Here is a 19,467-nt window from a genome sequence, read left to right on the forward strand (position 1 = left end):
CCGGTCCCTGAAGTCCTCAGAGTGTGAGATGGTTCATATGGCACTAACATGTGGGAGATGTACTTTGGTGCCACACATGGCCCTTTGGGCTTATTAATCCGGCCCGCTGAACGTGACCAAATTATATTAAAATAGGTAAGGGTAAACCTTGTTCAGTTTACCTTTTCAACACGTTGTTGATATTTTAGCACTTGATAAAATTGAATGTGAGTTTCTGCTGTGTTTATTTAACTGAAATTTAATAAATTAATTATTAATTGAATTAATGTATTTGGAAAACAATTTATACAATGAGCCTTGCATAATCATGCTTTTCTACATGTTACAGGCCAAATCTCTAATGTAATATATACATATATATATATCCTGTCCCCTCAATTTTAGAATCCATTGTGGCCCGTGTGTCAAAAGGTTTGCCCATGGGGTAGGCCATGGAGAGACTTGTTCACAAGCAGAGCTGCTTTAAAATCTATTCTCTGAGCCACAGGAGCCAGTGCTGAGACTTCAGGACTTATGTGCTCATACTTTGTAATTCTAGTCAGGACCCGACCAGCAGTGTTCTGGATGTACTGCAGCTGTGTTAATGTTTGTTTGATGTGGCTGTTAAACGTCAAGTCTGAGTCCATTATTAGCCCTAGATTTCTAGCCTGAGTTGAAGGTTTTGAGAGAGAGAGACTGGAGGTGGCTGCTGACACTTTCTCTATGTTTCTGTGGACCAAAGACTATGACTTCAGTCTTGTCTGAGTTTAGCTAGAGAAAGTTGTTTTGCATTCACACACTATTCTAGTCAATAAAGGAGAACTATTACAACATGATTTAAAAGCTGTTATCGAGTTATGAAGTTCAAACTTCATAAACGGTTGAGATGTTTACTAACTTGGGTACAAATATGTTCATAAAAGTCCATAAATAGAATAGCACTGTAGATAAACGGAATGATGAAATATATGAGCTGGTTATTCCCGGGCGGCCCCCTCCCACTGCTCTGTCCCTCTGTTGTCTCCCTCCCACATATTCTCTGTATAAAGACCGCTCTTGTTCGGGACACTAATTGGGACATTCTTGCCGTGCCGTGATTGGCCCACCAGCTTTGGTGATCTTTGACCTCTGCAGCTGAAAAAATTGCATAACCAAATTGGGGGGAGCAAAGATAAAAGATGTGCAAGGAACCGTCTTTGATGGGAGGAGGGTAGAAACGGCTGGTTGTTTATAGTTAAATATTGGGAGATAATGGGTTTAATTGGGCCATAGTGCCGGCTGTCATAATATTAATTCATGTAATGGCTCGTTGTTTGTATGTTCCAAGAGGTCATTGTTGCTTTCTCTTGCCATTATAATATCTGACTCTTATCAGACAGAGGGTCTTAACTTTGGAACAAGCCAATGAACCAAATTTTTGTTGTGATCCAGAACAATTTTATTTGATTTATCGCTGTAATATCTTTTGGAAAGTATTCAAAATGAGGTACTCGTTTTGGAAAAAAATAGCATCATTAGTATTTTTGCTGGGATGTAGTAGAGGCACAATGTTGCCCTGTGTTTGGTTGGGACCTGGGCCGGATGGATCCTTGTGAATTTGTGAGCTAATATCATGAGAATTCATCTTAGTGGTAAGATTACACAGACTATAAGAGTTACAGATTAGATTTGTGGAGAAGTGAGACCACCCACAGTAAGCATGCATATTTTTTTAAATATATTTTTATATTTCAGGTAAAATAAAATCATGGACACAAGTGGGTGGCCTGACCCTCTAGCAGAAAAGTTAGTGCTAATACCAGTATTAAAATTATGCTACTTACTAATGCAGCAATGAACAACTATTATCATTTTAAAGAAGTACCATGGTTGTGTCTGTCTCTTGCTCTTTGTTCCAGGTGATACAAAGCACCAATTGTAAAGTGTTGTACCTTATTCTTGATTTCTCTTGCTGCTTGTTCCAGGTGATACACAGCACCAGTTGTAAAGTGATGGTGGTGAAGATCTATAAGAACGATGTGGACCAGGACAGCATCGTACGGGAGATCAGCCTCCTGCAGAAACTCTCCCACCCAAACATCGTCAGGTAACCCACAAAATGCAGATTAGTCAAGATAAATGTTTGTAGAGAATTTAAAATTATATTATTATGCTAATTAAACTTGGAAGAAATGTAGCTCAATAGTATTTGCCCTGAAATTCCACCTCAGATATTTTCAGAAACATTTAAATTTAATGAAGAAGTTCAAATGCAGGGCAGAGGTTAAACAGCTATTAACTCGGGGCTAAATTTCCTAGAAGCTATTGGTGGTGATAGAATTTTTCGAAATACCATAACTTTCCAATAGAATGCACAATCATCATAAGTCACACCTGCTGAACCAACACCACCAAAAACGCCAACGCCCTAGACTGTCCCAAAGTGGTACCACTGTGTCCAGCCCCTCTCCTCAGTCACCACAAGCGATAGAGATAAGTTTGACCTGGAGGTCTTTCATGAAGAGCTGTGAGGAGCTGGATGTCCCTCAGGCTGGTCCACCTCAGCCCCACAGTCACAGCTCCTCCACTTGTCACAAAACTCCAGACCCCAATGTGACACTTCTGTACTGTGACATGGGACAGAACTGTTTCAGACATATCCACTCAAATAAAAGAACTAATTCCTAGAACAGCCTGTAACTAAACCTAAGAACAGCTTGTAACATGAACACTGATGGTTTTGGGAATACATAATTTTTTTGAGTTGATGTAAAATGAGTGAAGTTTCAATTTTGTAATCATCAATTTTTGTGATATATTTTGGTACTATAAAAGAAAATGGTTATTATACACTGTTTTAAACCATTTTAAAGTTTATGACCACTACTTGCTAGATTATAGTATGTAAAATTTAATGAATATGTGACATTATTGGACAGTTATTAATACAAGCCAAACATAGAGTCCTGCTATGTATAGAGTTTAAATAGTAGGCAGGTTTACGTCACTTTTTTTCCTGATCCTGATATGAATTTACATAATAAGCACTGTATTAACTATTGACCATGATATGATTTTATTTAGAGACAACAAAAACATGAACATTTAGCAAATTGTATTTATATTTTGTTGTTTTAAAATATTTATTACAGAAATTGGCCTGATTAGAATGGAAATGTTATGTTTAATATCCAAAACTTCCATTAATTAGTTTCATTAATGCATTTATCGTGTTGTTGTTTTAAAATATGTATTATAGAAATTGGTTTGGTCATGTTATTTTTATGACCTACTGAAATGAAAACTTAACTAATGAAACTAATTAATGGAACTTTTCTATTAATTAGTTTCATTAATGCAGCAACAATGGCTGTTTACATGCACACTGAAAATCTCATCATTACCTCATTTGTGGAGTTATCAGATTATTGGAAAGTCATGTGAACACTTACCTCTGATTCTTTCTCATTGTTCTTTTTCAGATTAATTAATTGTTGGGTTATCAGATTTTTACTTACAGCATAACTGCATTTACGGGATTTAAAAAGTGTTGAAATATCAGCCGTATTGAATACCATTGAGTCATCGCTGTCACTGGACCAAGTACTTTTTAATAAGAGTGAATTTAAGCAGACACAGTGTTTGTCTAAGCACTCTGCATCAGCCATTTAACAAGGTCAGAGCAGAGAGGAGCAGGAGCAGAGGGTAGGCGGCTCTGCTGAGGTGGAGTGTTAGAAGCCGTGAAAAGCAACTAGCTCTTAATGCAGCACAATGTTACCAAGGCAGTGGGCAATTGCCTGCTTAGAAAATATAGGATATAATATGCAGCCAATTTTCTTCTATGGAGTGAAACAGCCCTGCACACTTTGAAGCTAGATCATAATTTTTTTCCCCATATACTGTAAAAAAAAAAACAAAAAAAGAGTTTAAAGGCACGGTGGAAACTAGTCTATGGGGAAAATGAATGAGAAATGTACTTCCAGAATCTTATGGTAGGTGGACATAAATTGGGCTATAACTAAAAGTAATTTGCATTTTGTCTACTTCTCGTTTCTGCAGGTATCTGGGCATCTGCGTCAAAGAGGACAAGCTGTATCCAATCCTTGAGGTGATTTTCACACTATTGCATGTTCACGGTCCACATACCACATGGTAAGGTGGTTCATTACTTGACTATACACTGTGAAATTCAACTTAGCCACCAGTAACATAAAGTGCGGAATTGGTTTTCTCTGCATTTTTACATAACCAAATATAACAGGAAAATTAGTTCTGGGTTTGATCCTGGACCTTTGAAATTACCATGGTCATCTTGTTGTTGTGTTTACTCTATTCCTGTTTTCCATATCATCCAAATTTCTGCAAACACATACCATTTAAAGGTGCACTAATCTCTTAATTTCTCTTACATCTGTGGAGAGTAGGCGTATTTCGTAAGGTATTATTTATATTTATATTTATATATATATATATAAAGCTAGATATATGTATATAAGTTTAAAAGTACAGTTCTTTTATACTTACTTTTAAACTTATATACATATTTCCATTGAGATGTAATTTGCTGCTCAAAACCTTAAAAAATGCATTTTCAGCAACATAAAAAAGAAACAACTGTTCACATAAATGTGGGAAAGTAATGACAATAAAATAAAAAAAAAGACTCATAAATTAATTTCATTTTCAGCTAAAGCTATAATTCAAATTTATACGATTGCTGTATTTTGCTGTGTTCCAGTATGTGAACGGGGGCTGCCTGGAGGAGCTGCTGGCCCGTAAGGACGTGCCTCTGTGCTGGAGGGAGAAGGTGGACCTGGCCTGTGACATAAGCAGAGGAATGATCTACCTCCACTACAAGAACATCTACCACCGAGACCTCAACTCCAAGGTACATACTTCATACTGTTACACACGCTGCTCCAAAACAGGACAAGAAAATATTATACTTAAGTGAGGATTATGCAAGTAGAAGTAGGGCTGCATGGGAGTTATTGATATTTTTCAGGGACATCATGGTGACACAATGGGTATAGGGCGGGTCTGGTTCTGACTGGCATCGGCTTTGCCAGGGGACCCATGGGTCAGTCAGCGGAACACAGTTATTGATTATTTATTGTTCTATGGACAAATGTATGTATGTATGATATATTATTTAGTTTGTGTGTGTGTGTGTATTTTATAGTTTTGTTGTTGTTGTTTTTTTTTCTTCCATTGCCATTATGACATTTACAGTTGCATCTCCCTCTTTTCCTATTACCTAACTACAAGCCTCTACCTTGGATCCCATATTTCCTTTACTTTATCCATTTAATGTTCCTTTCTCTCTTGTAAATAGACTCTCCGTGTTCTAAATATTGATGTTTGCAAAAAAGAGAAAAATAATAATTTAAACAAGAAATTGTCAGCCTGTAAAAAATGCCAGCATCTACGGTCCTGTTGGGTGAATTTTCAAGTAAAAAGATGATTGCAAATAACTGAAAAAAACTGTTAGTTAATGCTAGCTCGTCACATTAAAGGAACTGTATGTAACCTGTGCTCTAACAGTTAAAAAAGGCATTACAATCACAACTGGACCTGGATTGCCATTGCCTAAACCTGCATATAGAGAACACATGCTAGTTTTTCTCATTCTTAGTATGTGGACAAGCCATGACTCATGTGAAAGCTCAGAACCTCCAGAATCCCAGAGGCTGCACTAGCACTGATTCATGATTAGCTGCAGGTGTTGGGGGTTAGGTAATAAGGATTCAGATCTGAGAGAGGCCTTTTAGGTTTCAACCAACTGGACATAGTTGTAGGAAGTTGCAATCCAAATATGAGTCTACGGTTGCATTCACACTGCAGGCCAAATCCGATTTTACGCATATGTGACCTGTATCTGATTTTTTTCATGTCAGTGTGAACAGCTCAATTTCAGTTGTTTTTTTTTTTTCAAATCAACCCTGGCCTCATTCGTATGTGTCATAAATCCCATATGTATCTGATATGACTGTAGTCTGAACACTCATGTTGGAGTCACGTCATTGATCGATGTTTTGGCGTAAGAGTTGGGGAAAGGCTAACATGTATGTAAGCAAATATTCTCCTGCTCATCTCAAAGTTATTAAAAAGTCTGTGTTAGTGAGGTGGCTTACGTCAGTGTCCAATGGCTCCAACTGCTCCCCTACACGCTCCTCCAAATGGAACTGACAGAGAGAGCCCTACAGACTGACCAAAATCTCAATCTCTCTTGATATGCATCGCAAAATCACTCGGTTTAAGTAAATGTTGGCTCCGGTTGCTCAAATAACTTGAAATAGCCACAAATGCACCAGGACTGAGGCTAATCGGGGCCATTTTTACTTTCACAAACACAATGCACTGTGTGACGTTGTGTGACGTTGTGTGACATTGTGTGACGTTGTGTGACGTTGTGTGACGTTGTGTGACGTTGTGTGACGTTGTGTGACGTTGTGTGACGTTGAGTGAAGTTGTGCACCTGCGGGTAACTTCATGGTCTCATGCCATTCACATTATGGTTAGATAGCAGTCGCATTTTTGTTGTAACGTGAACGACTACATAAAAAAATCTGATACAAACAAATAATCCAAATTGTGCCACACACCGTGCAGTGTGAACGCAGCCTAATTCTGCTTTCTGACTGGGTAATTGTCTTGAGAACCAAAATACTAAATTATAACATAAACAACTTGGCATCATGTCAAATGCGTTTTTGTTTTTACATACAGTTTCTTTAATGTTATTTGAGATGTGACTTGTTTGTTTGTTAAGAGGGACTTGTTTAACAGCTCTCTCTCGTCAGTTGTTGCTGCTCAGATTGAGAGAAAAAAATGCTCAAAATCTAACCTGAGTAACTGTAACAGCGCTTCATACAACGCAGCACTTCCAGTTAGCTTTACCTGGCGTCATCAAATTTATTTTCAAATATATAAAATAGAAAACATTGGCATAAGGCACAAAAACAGACACAAGGCACAAAAACACACAAATGAGAGAACTGGCTGTACTGAATCATTTCATAAATTAGCATAGGTCCCATTGGGTGACGTCTGTTACCCATTAACATGAAATGCCACCAACACTCTCTATTCTCTCTGCTCTGAGACCTGTGCATGACAAAAGAGCAGTCACTGTGCACACTACGCCTCTGCATTACTGCCCTCTGCCTTTGGGGAACCCGGCAACCACCAAATACTCAAACCCAAAATACTCACTACAGTACAGCAAAAGGTAAAGGCTCCAAGTACTACCTCGGATAAAGTTTAGTTTTCAAAGGGCTAGAGCAAACTTCACTTTAATAAGATACGTACATGTTGCAAAACCTGGTTATGGCCAGAAATACAGTCAACCAGTAAACAAGATTACACTGTGAGAAAAGAAATGCATGACTAAACAAGGGTTAAACCAGGACCAAACCTCGACGAAACCAAGACTAAACTGATGCTGTATAAATACCAAACCAGAACGAGCCTGGTTCCTCTTGTTGCTTTTAATTATACAGTATTTTTGTGGCCATAGCACGACATGCAGATTGAGCCCGGGGATAGTCACAATTAGCCTTTTCACAATATCAAAATTGTGTACTTGATTTTGATATTAAATAATAAAGATGTAGTACTTGTGTTCGATTTCAATATGACAATGACAACAAAAACACTTTTTACATAATATCATCTAATATCATTCAAAATAATAGTAGTTTCTTTAGAATTACCATTATGCTAGTTCTGATAAAGATCATTCCAAAAACTACTAAAGCAGAACTTTTCTACAAAATCAACTTTTTTGAACTTTTAACCATGTTGTAGTCGTTTCCCCTTCTCATTTACCCTCTCAAAGTTGTTTTTGGAGTGATTCATACATGTTTAAATAATCTTTAATCACTTATTTTCAAGACACCATATTGCTGATCAATCCTCGTTTTCACCACCACCAGCATACTGTGTACTATACTATATTATTATGTGATTTTGTTTTTTATTTGATACTTGTTCAAATGAGTATTTGGTTTTGATACTAGTTTAGTGTTAGTGTCCTATCTAGGTGTTGATTTTTATAACACTGACTGGGACTAAACCAGGACTAGTACTTACTGTCTCAACACCTCAACTAAACACCCACTGAGTAAAATGGCTATTGGAGTCTATGGAGTATTAATTAACACAGAACATATTTAGATCATCACGTTACCTTTTATTGTTTTAAAAATGTTATATTCGCCTGTCGACTGTTCCCTTCCTAAGTCACTCCCCCTTCAGAGCGCTATCACAGCACAATCAGCGTGCGTTCTGCCAATTAAATTACTGCACATCTCGTCAGGTTTGTGAAGTTGTAGAGTATTGCTTTGTATCCTGCATTTGTATGTTCATGGAAACGGTGTGGGAGTCTTGGCGACATAGGCTTGTGGATTGAGTGTGCTGTCTGCATCTAATTATAAAGCTGCTTTAAATCAGGAAGCGCACACTATTAGCATGGTAGTTGTTGTTAGCTTTACCATGAATAATTAGGATGTTTGGAATGCATAAGGTAGGTGAGGAATCACTTTGGAACCCTGCAAAGCATTTAAAAGGCTCTGTGCTGTTTGTTTTTTTTGTATTTGATCAAAATGAGTCTTGCCCCAGTGCAGATACATTGTATTAGTAGCTCTTGAGGTCAAAATATGCTTTCTGTGTACTGTCTTCATCGAATTATTTACCCTTTAATTCTCCTATAATCATGAAGCGTGTGTTATCATGCTAGTTGTTGCTAGCTTTACCGGACACTCATCACGGTGAATAATAAGTATGCTCTGAATGCATAAGGTAAGTGAGGGATAAGTTTGGACCACTGCAAAGATGAACTAGTTATTTTTTCACATTTGTAAGACAGTGTAAATCAGGTACAGCACATTTAATGAATAGCTTTAGTATTGCATAACAAAGTCACAAAATCTTTTAATTAATGTTTACATGGCACTGTATACTACTTCATTTAACTTCCTGTTCAGACTTTGGCTTGCCTCCACCTGGCCCCTGCATACAGAAATACAATGACAACGTGCAGCTATACACTAACAGTTCCCATGATGCAGCAGTGCAAGATATGATTGTTGTCCGTTGAAAAGATTTAAAAGCACAGATTTAATAAGGTATGTTTGTGGAGCCAATCCCTTACAAATAAGTCTGTTTCTTGTAACTATAATCAATTTAACTCACATTTAGCACTATGAATACTCTATTGACAAACGGCACCAACAGAAGTAAGCAATAGGCTTTGTGCACAGCTGCATGTATGCTAGCTCATTGTGTCTCAAAGCTAACAATCACTTTTATTAAAATCAGAAAACATAAAATAAACAACCTCTTAAATTCAAATAAATTTAAATTCTATGTATGTTTTATATGTAGAATACTTCAGTTTGTGGCACTGTTTTAATATTTATTATGCCACAAAATTAGCAATAGCAGAAGCATTGAGACAGACATCTCTTTCTAAAGTAAAAGCCAAAGTTAAATCTGTCAACTGGACAAAAAATTGTAGGAGTGAAGACGTTTCACTGCTCATCCAAGCCGCTTCTTCAGTTCTGGTCAGATTACTGGTGGACCCTGCCTTATATCTATCTGAGGGGAGGAGCTAACTACACTGAAACTGTGAACAACTATTGTTTATAGTTTCACCCTTAATGGCCTACATTCAACCTTTAATGACCCTACTGGCTCACTCTATTGTTCTGTTGTTGTTGTTTTTTTCCTTTGCTTTGGGCCTGAGGATGGAATGATAGATGGGAGACAGATCACGTCTCAGGCCCCCAGTCCCGTTCAAGGAAGGATTGTCTTTCGTAACAAAAATAGCTTCTTGAACCCCCCTCTCAAACCATCTCTTTTCTCTGGTTAAGATCTGTACCTCACTACCTTCAAAGGAGTGGTTAGTCCTGCAACTTTTTGTTCAGTTGACAGATTTAACGTCGACTTTTACTATGGATCAGACCTGGACGACTTGAGGGAGTACACAAACATAGACATCTCTTTCTAAACACAGAAGTGACTAACCCTAACCCACCTGTAGCTCCTTGTCCACTGCCTGATCTTTAAATATTGAGTCATTTTAGCATGACTCTACAAAAACCTCATGGAGAGAAAATTGGACAGGAAGTAGTGACACCAACAGTGAGGTTGCCGGGCACTGCTGGGCACAGAGCCAAGTGTAGTATAATGTTTTGAACCAGTCCTGGCATACTCCGAGCTTTTACAGTGTTCCTAGCCCCAATAGAACAAATATTCTGATCCAGATTACATTTATTACATTATGGGTATTTTTATTGATAAAAAAATACCTTGAAAAACACGCTTTCTTACTGCGTGTGTGGCCGCCTCTCCAACAATCTTATTGGTAACTTGCATGTCAACAGCATCCTTCATGATTCTTGGATAATAAATACTTTATAATTAGACACAGACAGCACACAGCAGTACTTTGACCTCAAGAGCTACAATACAATATATCCATGCTGAGGTAAGACAAATTTTGCTGGAAAAAATCAGCTACTTTAATGAACAAAATGGAAAATACAGCCTACTTTCTAATGCTATAGTTCACCATTATGCCATACCGATTGCAAAAACTAAGTATGGCATTTTAATCCTAATTCTCACACAATAAGCAGCTATTGTTTGGGAGTGAGTGGTTTGTATGGGGACTTAAGCTGTTGGGAAAAAAATAAGGCCCATTTAATTAAAGTGTGTAGATTTTCCCTGGAGATTCCCTAATGACAGGCCACAGTGGAAAAGGCTACTGCTTCTACTGCAATATGATCCAGATGAAAGAATGTCACTAAACCACTGCAAAAGAACTCTAAATAAAGCAACATGCAAACAACAACAGTAAGAAAGGATCTAGAGCTAACTTTTTGTATCGATACAAAAACACTAGCTTGAACTTAGCTCGTGCTACCTACTTTTACAAAGAGGTTGTGATAATATTTTGAGAGAAATAATAAATGTGATTATTTTTAGTTATGGAATTAGGTTCACAAACTTGCTGTGTTACTTTTGTTTTTTATCAATGGAGTGGACTTAAAACCACAAGTCTATTTAACTCCATCACCATCAATAATACCATCACCACTTTAAACAGTGAAAAGGATTAGATAAAAGTTAGTTTGTGCTGACAGAAAAGATTTATGCATTTTTTTAAGTTCTGATAATAATTTTAACCTGGAGAGATTGACCCGAATGAACTTTATACCTGTAAGCCATCTAAATTAAAGGAACGTTATCGATTGTTAAAGGTCCTTTATTACACAAAATTGACTCTTGTTGACTCCATATTATAATGCTGTTACCTCCTCATACCTGGAGTTATGTTTTGTTTCATTCACACATACTGTATTTGAATCTGTCTACATCTCCAAAGCTTAAAATCCTCTGTTCCACCTTATGATGTCATGAAGCGGTAGTTTTCAAGTTAGCAGCTAAATTTTACCTTTTGTTCACACAGTGGAGCACTTTCTGCATTACCACATGACATCACAAGGTGAAACAGTGCAAGTGTTTTCAGTTTGAGAGAAGAACTCAGCCTAAATGTGCAGAGTTTGTGTTTTGAACATTTGTGAATGGAAAACATAACTCCAGCTATGTTTTTGATGAGGAAACAAATTAATAACATGAATCAGAAAATAGTGCAATATAGGCCATTTAAGATGTTCACATAGACACATATGAGGCCAATGGTGTGTGTTCAATAAGTTGCTTTAACCTTGACATGGTTTGTTGAGCGTCTGTCACCTTTTCTTTAGAAGAGGACACACAAAATGATCAAAAAAGAAGACTTAATGAATTTCATGAAGTGACATATGAAGTTAATGTAATGCTGGAGAACATGATATATTGCAAAAAAAAAAAAGTCAGGCCATTATTCTTGGATTCCACATGTGTTTTAATACAGGAAGCACTCCACTGTGTTTTTAAACTCCATACACCTTCACTAGAATCATTTGGAGAAATTCAATCCTGTAAATGCCAGTCTCTACTGAACTAACGGTAAAAGGTAGATCTTAACTTGAAAACTACCACTTTATGCCATGACAAGGTGGAACAGAGCATTTTGAGCTTTGAAGATGTAGACAGGCTAATAATGTGTGAATAAAACGACACAACTTCAGGTATATTTTTGAGGAGGTAACAACATTATAACATGACTAACAGCTCACAAGAGTCAATTTCAGGACCTTTAAATTTTTATCACAATTCACCGACATCTAACTTTTTATTACTTTCATGGGGTGATTAAAAACTACTATTTCCTCTTCTCAGTAATTGGTTAAATCACTCAGGACAGAGCGTGACAAAGGCTGACCAATGCGCCGGTTCATTTAAACATAAATGAACAAGCCAACTATACAAATTGGCAGATACTCCTGCTCCAGTCAAGTCTGTTGCTGTTGTCTGGAGGAAAGTTGTGTCTTTATTAGGCTGTATTCACTTCTACACGTACCTTGTAAAATTGGGACCTGACCTGGACCAGGCCAGAACAAGAACAGGGCTCTAACCAGTATGAACATAGTCAATAAAACACTCTGTCAATAAAAAAACACATATCTTAGGCGTTATATTCATACTGTGGAATATTCCCGTACAATTGCATAAAAGATTGCTAGCTTTGAAATTAGTTTAATTAAATAGATTCCGTGTGGTTTAGCCTTGTCACTGGAGCGGCCACCCACTGGTGTTACACAACTGCTGTAGACTCATCACTCCTCCAGCTCTGTGCCCGTGGTCTGTCTGTCAACTCGGTTCCATTTGCCTAGACTATTTCTACGATAATTGGATCTACATTTTACAGTATTTCTCAAAATGGCAGCTTACATATAGGTTCCAATGAAAGGACATGGATGCATATACAGTGCGGCATAAAAGTATTTAGTTACCCACTAATTGTGCAAGTTCTCCCACTTAAAAAGTTAAGAGTCCTGTAATTTTCATCATACATCGTACACTTCAACTATGAGAGAGAAAATGAGAAAAAAATAATAATAATCAAGAAAATCACATTGTCTGATTTTTTAAAAAATTATCTGCAAATTATGGTGGATAATAAGTATTTGGTCAATAACAAACCTTCATCTCAATACTTTGTTATATACCCTTTGTTGGCAATGACAGAGGTCAAATGTTTTCTGTGTCTCCACAAAGTTTTCACACACTGTTGCTGGTAGTTTGACCCATTCCCTCATGCAGATCTCCTCTAGAGCAGTGATGTTTCGGAGCTGTCACTGAGCAACACAGACTTTCAACTACGTCCAAAAATGTTCTATGAGGTTGAGATCTGGAGACTGGCTAGGCCACTCCAGGGCCTTGAAATGCCACTCCTTCGTTGCCCGGGCGGTGTGTTTGGATCATTGTTCTGCTGAAAGACCCAGCCACGTTTCATCTTCAATGCCCTTGCTGACGGAATGAGGTTTTCACTCAAAATCTCACCATGCATGGCCCCATTCATTCTTTCCTTTATTCGGATCAGTCGTCCTGGTCCCATGTGCAGAAAAACAGCTCCAAAGCATGATGTTTCCACCCCCATGCTTCACAGTACGTATGGTGTTCTGTGGATACAACTCAGCATTCTTTCTCCTCCAAACACAAGTTGACTTTTGCCAAAAAGTTATATTTTGGTTTCATCTGACCATATGACATTCTTCCAATCCTCTTCTGGAACATCCAAAAGCTCAAACTTCAGACGGGCCTGGACATGTACTGGCTTAACAGGGAGACAGGTCTGCCACTGCAGGATATGAGTTCCTGGTGGTGTAGTGTGTTACTGATGGTAGCTCTTGTTCCTTTGGTCCCAGCTCTCTGCAGGTCATTCACTAGGTCCCCCCGTGTGCTTCTGGGATTTTTGCTCACCGTTCTTTTGATCATTTTGACCCCATGGGGTGAGATCTTGCGTGGAGCCTCAGATCGAGGGAGATGATCAGTGGTCTTGTATGTCTTTCATTTTCTAATAATTGCTCCCACAGTTGATTTCTTCACACCAAGCTGCTTATATGCTTATAGCTATTTTTGACACTCCAAGTCTCCCCTCCCTTTGCTCACCATACTAAATCACTTCCCATTCAGAGCGCTATCACAGCACAATCAGCGTGCTATCCGCTAATGAAACTACTGCACATCACATCAGGTTTGTCAAGTTGCTGTGTACAGTTTTGTGCCGTGTTTTTGTATATTTATGGAGAATTGTAATGGAAACTGCATGGATGACAAGTAAAACCTCTTCAGGCATGTTTTTGATGAAGAAACAACATTATCACATGATAGAAAGATAAAAAAAAAAACTACTTTGCATAATAATCTCTCTTTAAACACTTCTCTTAAATTATTTATCAAACTGTATTGCTGCCATTGGTGTAAATACAAAATTGTCAGTATCACATTTTAACTGTTCAAGCTTCCACAGATGAATGCTGCAGTTGTGTCCTTGGGCAAGATGCCTAACCCATCTCGCCCACAGTGTCTGTGTGCACTGGTGTGTGTTTGTGTGTGTATGTGTGTGAATGGGTCAGTGGTTCCTAAAAAATTCTTCCCTCATTATTCTGGCATTTAGCAAATAGAAATAATTTTGTTAATCCTAATTGACCTAAAACAGGAAAAGTTTAGACTGATTTCATGTCATATAGTGAGAAAATAAAGTGTGTCTTTTTATGTAGTGTATGTAAACTTCTGGTTTCAACTGTATGTGATACTATCAAGAAAAAACATGATAATTTGTGCATAATGCTGTAACATGGAAACTATTATGCTATTATGGAATTGATTTAGGTTTTTTTTTCTGGAATGAGTGCTTAGCAACGCTGTCAAACAAGCCTGTCAGTAATGCTAGCAGGAGTGACCTCAGGGAAAGAAACCACCTCACTGGTCTGTTATTAATATTCATATCTTGATTTATGGACAAAATATCCAAATAAAACCATCAGGATAATGTAGCACAGATTAAAACAAACATTTTAAGACCAAAATGACTGTTAAGGAGTGAGGGGTCACAATTTTTCAATAGAAAGTGAATTGGACTCAGATTTGATGGACCGGAAGTGTGCCTACACTCACTTCCTATTTAGAACACGGTGGCTAGCAGGTTAGCTATGTCCAATCATATATGCAGTCTATGGTTAAAACGCTATCCTGCTAATTTATTTTCTTTTTTTTTTCTTTATTTGTACTCATGTGGCCACTCTAGGTTCTCAGAATTATTACCATTACTGCATTTTTATACTGAATTACTCACATAAACTTGGTGAATTCTATAATCTAACATTGAATAATTTTATAGCACTTGAAAAATGTGCAACAGCTACGCAAAAGTTAATGCCTACACAAGCATCATTTCTGGTTCCAAGTTTAAGAAAATTAATGGTTTGACTACTAAAATATATATATTTAGAGTGGCTAGGTTAAGAAGTACGCTATTTAAATTATTTCCTGACTGACAATAACAACAAATATGAAACCTCTAAGCTCATTTATATTTATTGACCTGAAGCTGTAAGAGTTGGCGTAGATATAATGCAATTTGGCCTATACAAAGGATGAAGGAATAGACCTACCCTGCCCTCTAGTGTCCACACCTGCCTCTGCAGCCTGTATTGACACTGTTGATGTTACTGTGTCTTTACAGAATTGCCTGATCCGGGTGACGTCCCGCGGTCGTGAGGCTTTGGTCACAGACTTTGGCCTGGCTCGGGAGGTGGTGGAGCTGCCAGTGAAGGACCCCGGGAGGAAGCTCTCTCTGGTGGGCTCGGCTTTCTGGATGGCCCCTGAGATGCTCCGGGGAGAACCGTATGACAGAAAGGTACTGTTTACATTCAAAGAGATGGTTGGATTGAATTGGAGTTAGTGTTGCCACAATACTGAAATTTCAAACTCTGTTTCAGTTCAATTCAAATACATTTTTTAGACTAGAGACAAAAATCAAAAATATTTTCAATAGTTCTTTGTTTATGTTACCATGTGGTCTTATTATAGTTTTGATAGATTAACCCAAAACTGTTCTGAAAAGTTTAGACAGTTGTTCAAGAGAGTATCTAGTTTTAATACTTTTTGTATCAATTAGCATCTGATTTTACATTCTTTTGACAACCCTAATTGTACTAATGAGTACATTTTGACTGTTAATTTGGCCAATAGAAAATTCTGAGCACATTACATACATTGTTTATTGGTACTGATTACTGTATAGTTATCTGCTTGAATCATAACTCACTACTCAATTAATGAATTTCTCATATTAATAGTGGTTTGGGCTTGAAGACGTTTCATATACTTTCTTTCATACATTCTTCTGTTTTCATGTTTGTCTCAGGTGGACGTGTTCTCTTTTGGGATTGTTCTGTGTGAAATCCTGGCCCGGATCCCTGCAGACCCGGAGATCCTACCCCGCACACAGGTATAATAAACATGTCACACTGCTTGCCTGGCCCATGAAAACTATAAATCGCTTTACTAAGAAGACATGATGAATATTCGAATATTCTTAATCTGTTATGATAATAGGTTATGTCAGGCTGTAGTCTGTCTGTATTTTATCTGTGAGAATGTTCGACTTGCTGCGACACTGCTCTAAATGCCTTATATATTGTATAAGTGCAATTAAAAGGTTAAAACATGCACATGATTATTTCATGATATTAAAATTTGAATATAAAACATTAGAATGAAAAATGAATTAGAAGCCAACCTGAAGATATTTTTAGTGGTGAAAAAAACACAGCAGCTGGGTAATGTTTCCACTCAGGTCTTTCAGGCTGAATTTACGCTAGCTTCATTTCACTAGACACTAGACACTAGATTTCACTAACTGCACTTCCACCTACCTCACTGCTTCTCCCAAGTTTACCTCATCCTCAGACTTCTTCACTTCACTCCCATTACTCCTCCGCGTTGTTCACTGCACCTCCTCTTCGTCCAATCAGCGCCCAGTCTGCCCTATTTAAACCCCCATTGCAGATGCATGGCCCTCAGCCTCATCTCTACCACCTCCAGGGTCCAGGCTCAAGGAAAAGACCTCTCCTAAATGTCATCTAACTGACCACACCTTTCTTTGCAATGTCTTCTACCGGAGTCAGAGCGCCAAAGAGAACTCATTTAATATTCTACTAATCTACTAATACTTTTCTCTTTGTGTCTCTCCAGCTTGAAATTATTATCAGAATCAAAATCTGTTTTATTGCCATTGTCAGGGAACAAAATTCCCAAACTAGGAACTTGCTTTGGCGAGATGGTGCAGCATTAAACGAAGAATAATAATATAAACCATGATGAAAAATAAGGGCACATAAGGGCATGTATTAAAATAGGTCCCTGGAGAAACCATGGGGTCAAATTTGGCCACAGTTAATTGCTGCTGCCCAAAATGAACAAACAAAAAAAAAAAGTCAAATTTAACTTGAAAAGCCCAGAGTGCCACTTCTGGCCCCTGCATAGAGACACATAGTGGATGAATATGGAGCTAAAATGAGCTAGAGAGGTAGTGACAAGATGGCTGACCACATGCTGTTTTGAGCTGGAAAACTTCTCAAACAAAATCACCTTCTCAGCAAACCAGTGGTTGGTTAAATTGTGTTGTTTTGTTAATCTTTTTAGTAATAGCTTGCAGAATGTCTAGAAGTATGTTTTATATTCTTTTTGGATAAATTATATTCTTTAAGGGCTGACCCTAAATTAGGGAATAAAGGGTTAAAATTGAAAAGTGGATATTTCAGTGTTCAGTGAACCTATAGCACTAATTTAATGCATTGTTCATAATTTTCCAAAGAAGAAAAGGGTTCTTGAGTTCTCCAGGGTTAAATTATACACTTCAAGACCTAAAAAAAACCAAAACATGAATCTGAAGAAATGGCTCAGACTCCTGATATGATGAGCATTTGACTCCTTAAATAGAAACATGTTTTTTGTGTGTTCGCTTCAGGACTATGGCCTGGATGTGAGTGCCTTCAAGGACCTGGTGAGCGGCTGTCCACAGAAAGTCCTCGACCTCGCCAGTAGATGCTGCCTGGTAAGACTGCGTCACTTTACTTTAAATTGTAGTCATTACTCATTCACTCTCACAATCATAGGTGGGTAAAGTGTCTTGCCCAAGGTTTCAACAACAGAATGCAGTGTTCACAATGGAGACGTAATGCTCGTGCACTGTTAGAATGCTAGTTGTTGTTAGCTTTACCACCACGGCCAAACTCCACTCCACTAAAATGAACTATTTGAGCAAAATTTGCCACAGTACAGATATATTGCAATTGAGGTAAAAATAAATGTGCTGAGTGCCGTCTCCATTCAGTCTGCTGTGAAACGCACTTATAATGGTATGATATGCTTTTATTTGAACAGGGACAGTGCACAACATTACATTGACCTTAGAAAACGGGAAAGATGTTTGGTGCCAGGTTATAGCAAAAATACTAATTTCCACCTGTAGTCCCTGGACAGACTGAACATCCTAAAGATTCACAGCTATGAGTTTATTAAACATCAGATTGCATACATAAGTGAGGAATAACTTTGGACCACTGCAAACAGTTTAAAATGAACTAGTTCTGTTTTTCATGTTTTTAAAATCAGAACGTTTTGATGGTAAATTGAAATAAGAATTTTTGTATGTGTTTCTTTCCTCGTTCTTCAGCTGGAGTCCTTCAAAAGACCGTCCTTCACAGAACTTCTGGACGAGCTGGGGGAGGTTGCCGAGAGCCTGGAGATGCATGAGAAGTCCGACCTCAACAGCAGCTGAGATCTTTGTCCTAACCCAGACTAAACCGGAGTGTCTTAAAGTAACAGGCCAAAAGTCTTAAATATGGTGGCTGGTCTGTCTCTCCTCCTCAGCACAGTGCACTCAAGTGAATGGACAGAATGGTGTGCTCTACGTGCTGTGGACATCTCAAATTTCTTATGTCTATGTATATGTGTGTGTGTATATATATGTGTGTGTGTGTGTGTGTGTGTGTGTGTGTGTGTGTGTGTGTGTGTGTGTATATATATATATATATATATATATATATATATATATATATATATATATATATATATATATATATAATGAGAGAGAGATAGATAGATTAGAAAATTTGAAATAGATTTTTTAGGTTTCTGAGTATTTTTTCAAGTTGTAGTACTCAAGCCTAGTCTTATTTGATTTATTTGATATTTTTTGTGACAGCCATCCTAATATTTTTTCTATGTAAATCTTTGTACATGTTGTGTATTGTTAAAGGCCCTGTACCCGATTTTGTACTTAACAGGTATAATGTATAAGCAGCTTTTGAAGTTGAGGTTGGCATGATAGTTGTTTCATGACAGCAAAACTCTGCTTTGGTCTCTGAAAGTTGTGAAAGCTCTCATCACAGTGAATGAGTAGCCTGCTTGAAATGCATAAGGTAAGTGAGGAATAACTTTGGACCACTGCAAACTCTTTAAAATGAACTATTTCTGTTTTTCTTATTTTTAAGATGGTAAAAATTGGGTACAATGTCTTTAACTATAGGAACATTTGAAAACCTA

At 37.6% G+C, this 19,467-nt stretch overlaps 1 protein-coding gene across 2 annotated transcripts in view; it reads left to right on the forward strand.

The window, feature by feature from the left end:
• The window catches only part of LOC117376398 (dual specificity testis-specific protein kinase 1-like), a 40,254-nt gene extending 21,416 nt beyond the window's left edge, over positions 1-18,838 (forward strand). For both annotated transcript variants that reach the window (XM_033972863.2, XM_055224174.1), the window contains 7 exons: positions 1,944-2,065; positions 4,018-4,066; positions 4,697-4,846; positions 15,599-15,772; positions 16,283-16,366; positions 17,888-17,974; positions 18,596-18,838. In XM_033972863.2, coding sequence (XP_033828754.1) covers positions 1,944-2,065; positions 4,018-4,066; positions 4,697-4,846; positions 15,599-15,772; positions 16,283-16,366; positions 17,888-17,974; positions 18,596-18,700 — 771 coding nt within the window. In that variant the 3' untranslated portion in view covers positions 18,701-18,838. The remainder of the gene's footprint in view (positions 1-1,943; positions 2,066-4,017; positions 4,067-4,696; positions 4,847-15,598; positions 15,773-16,282; positions 16,367-17,887; positions 17,975-18,595) is intronic.
• Positions 18,839-19,467: the final 629 nt, after the last annotated feature.

This window comes from Periophthalmus magnuspinnatus, chromosome 9, assembly GCF_009829125.3.
Source record: "Periophthalmus magnuspinnatus isolate fPerMag1 chromosome 9, fPerMag1.2.pri, whole genome shotgun sequence".
NCBI classification, from domain to species: domain Eukaryota; kingdom Metazoa; phylum Chordata; class Actinopteri; order Gobiiformes; family Gobiidae; genus Periophthalmus; species Periophthalmus magnuspinnatus.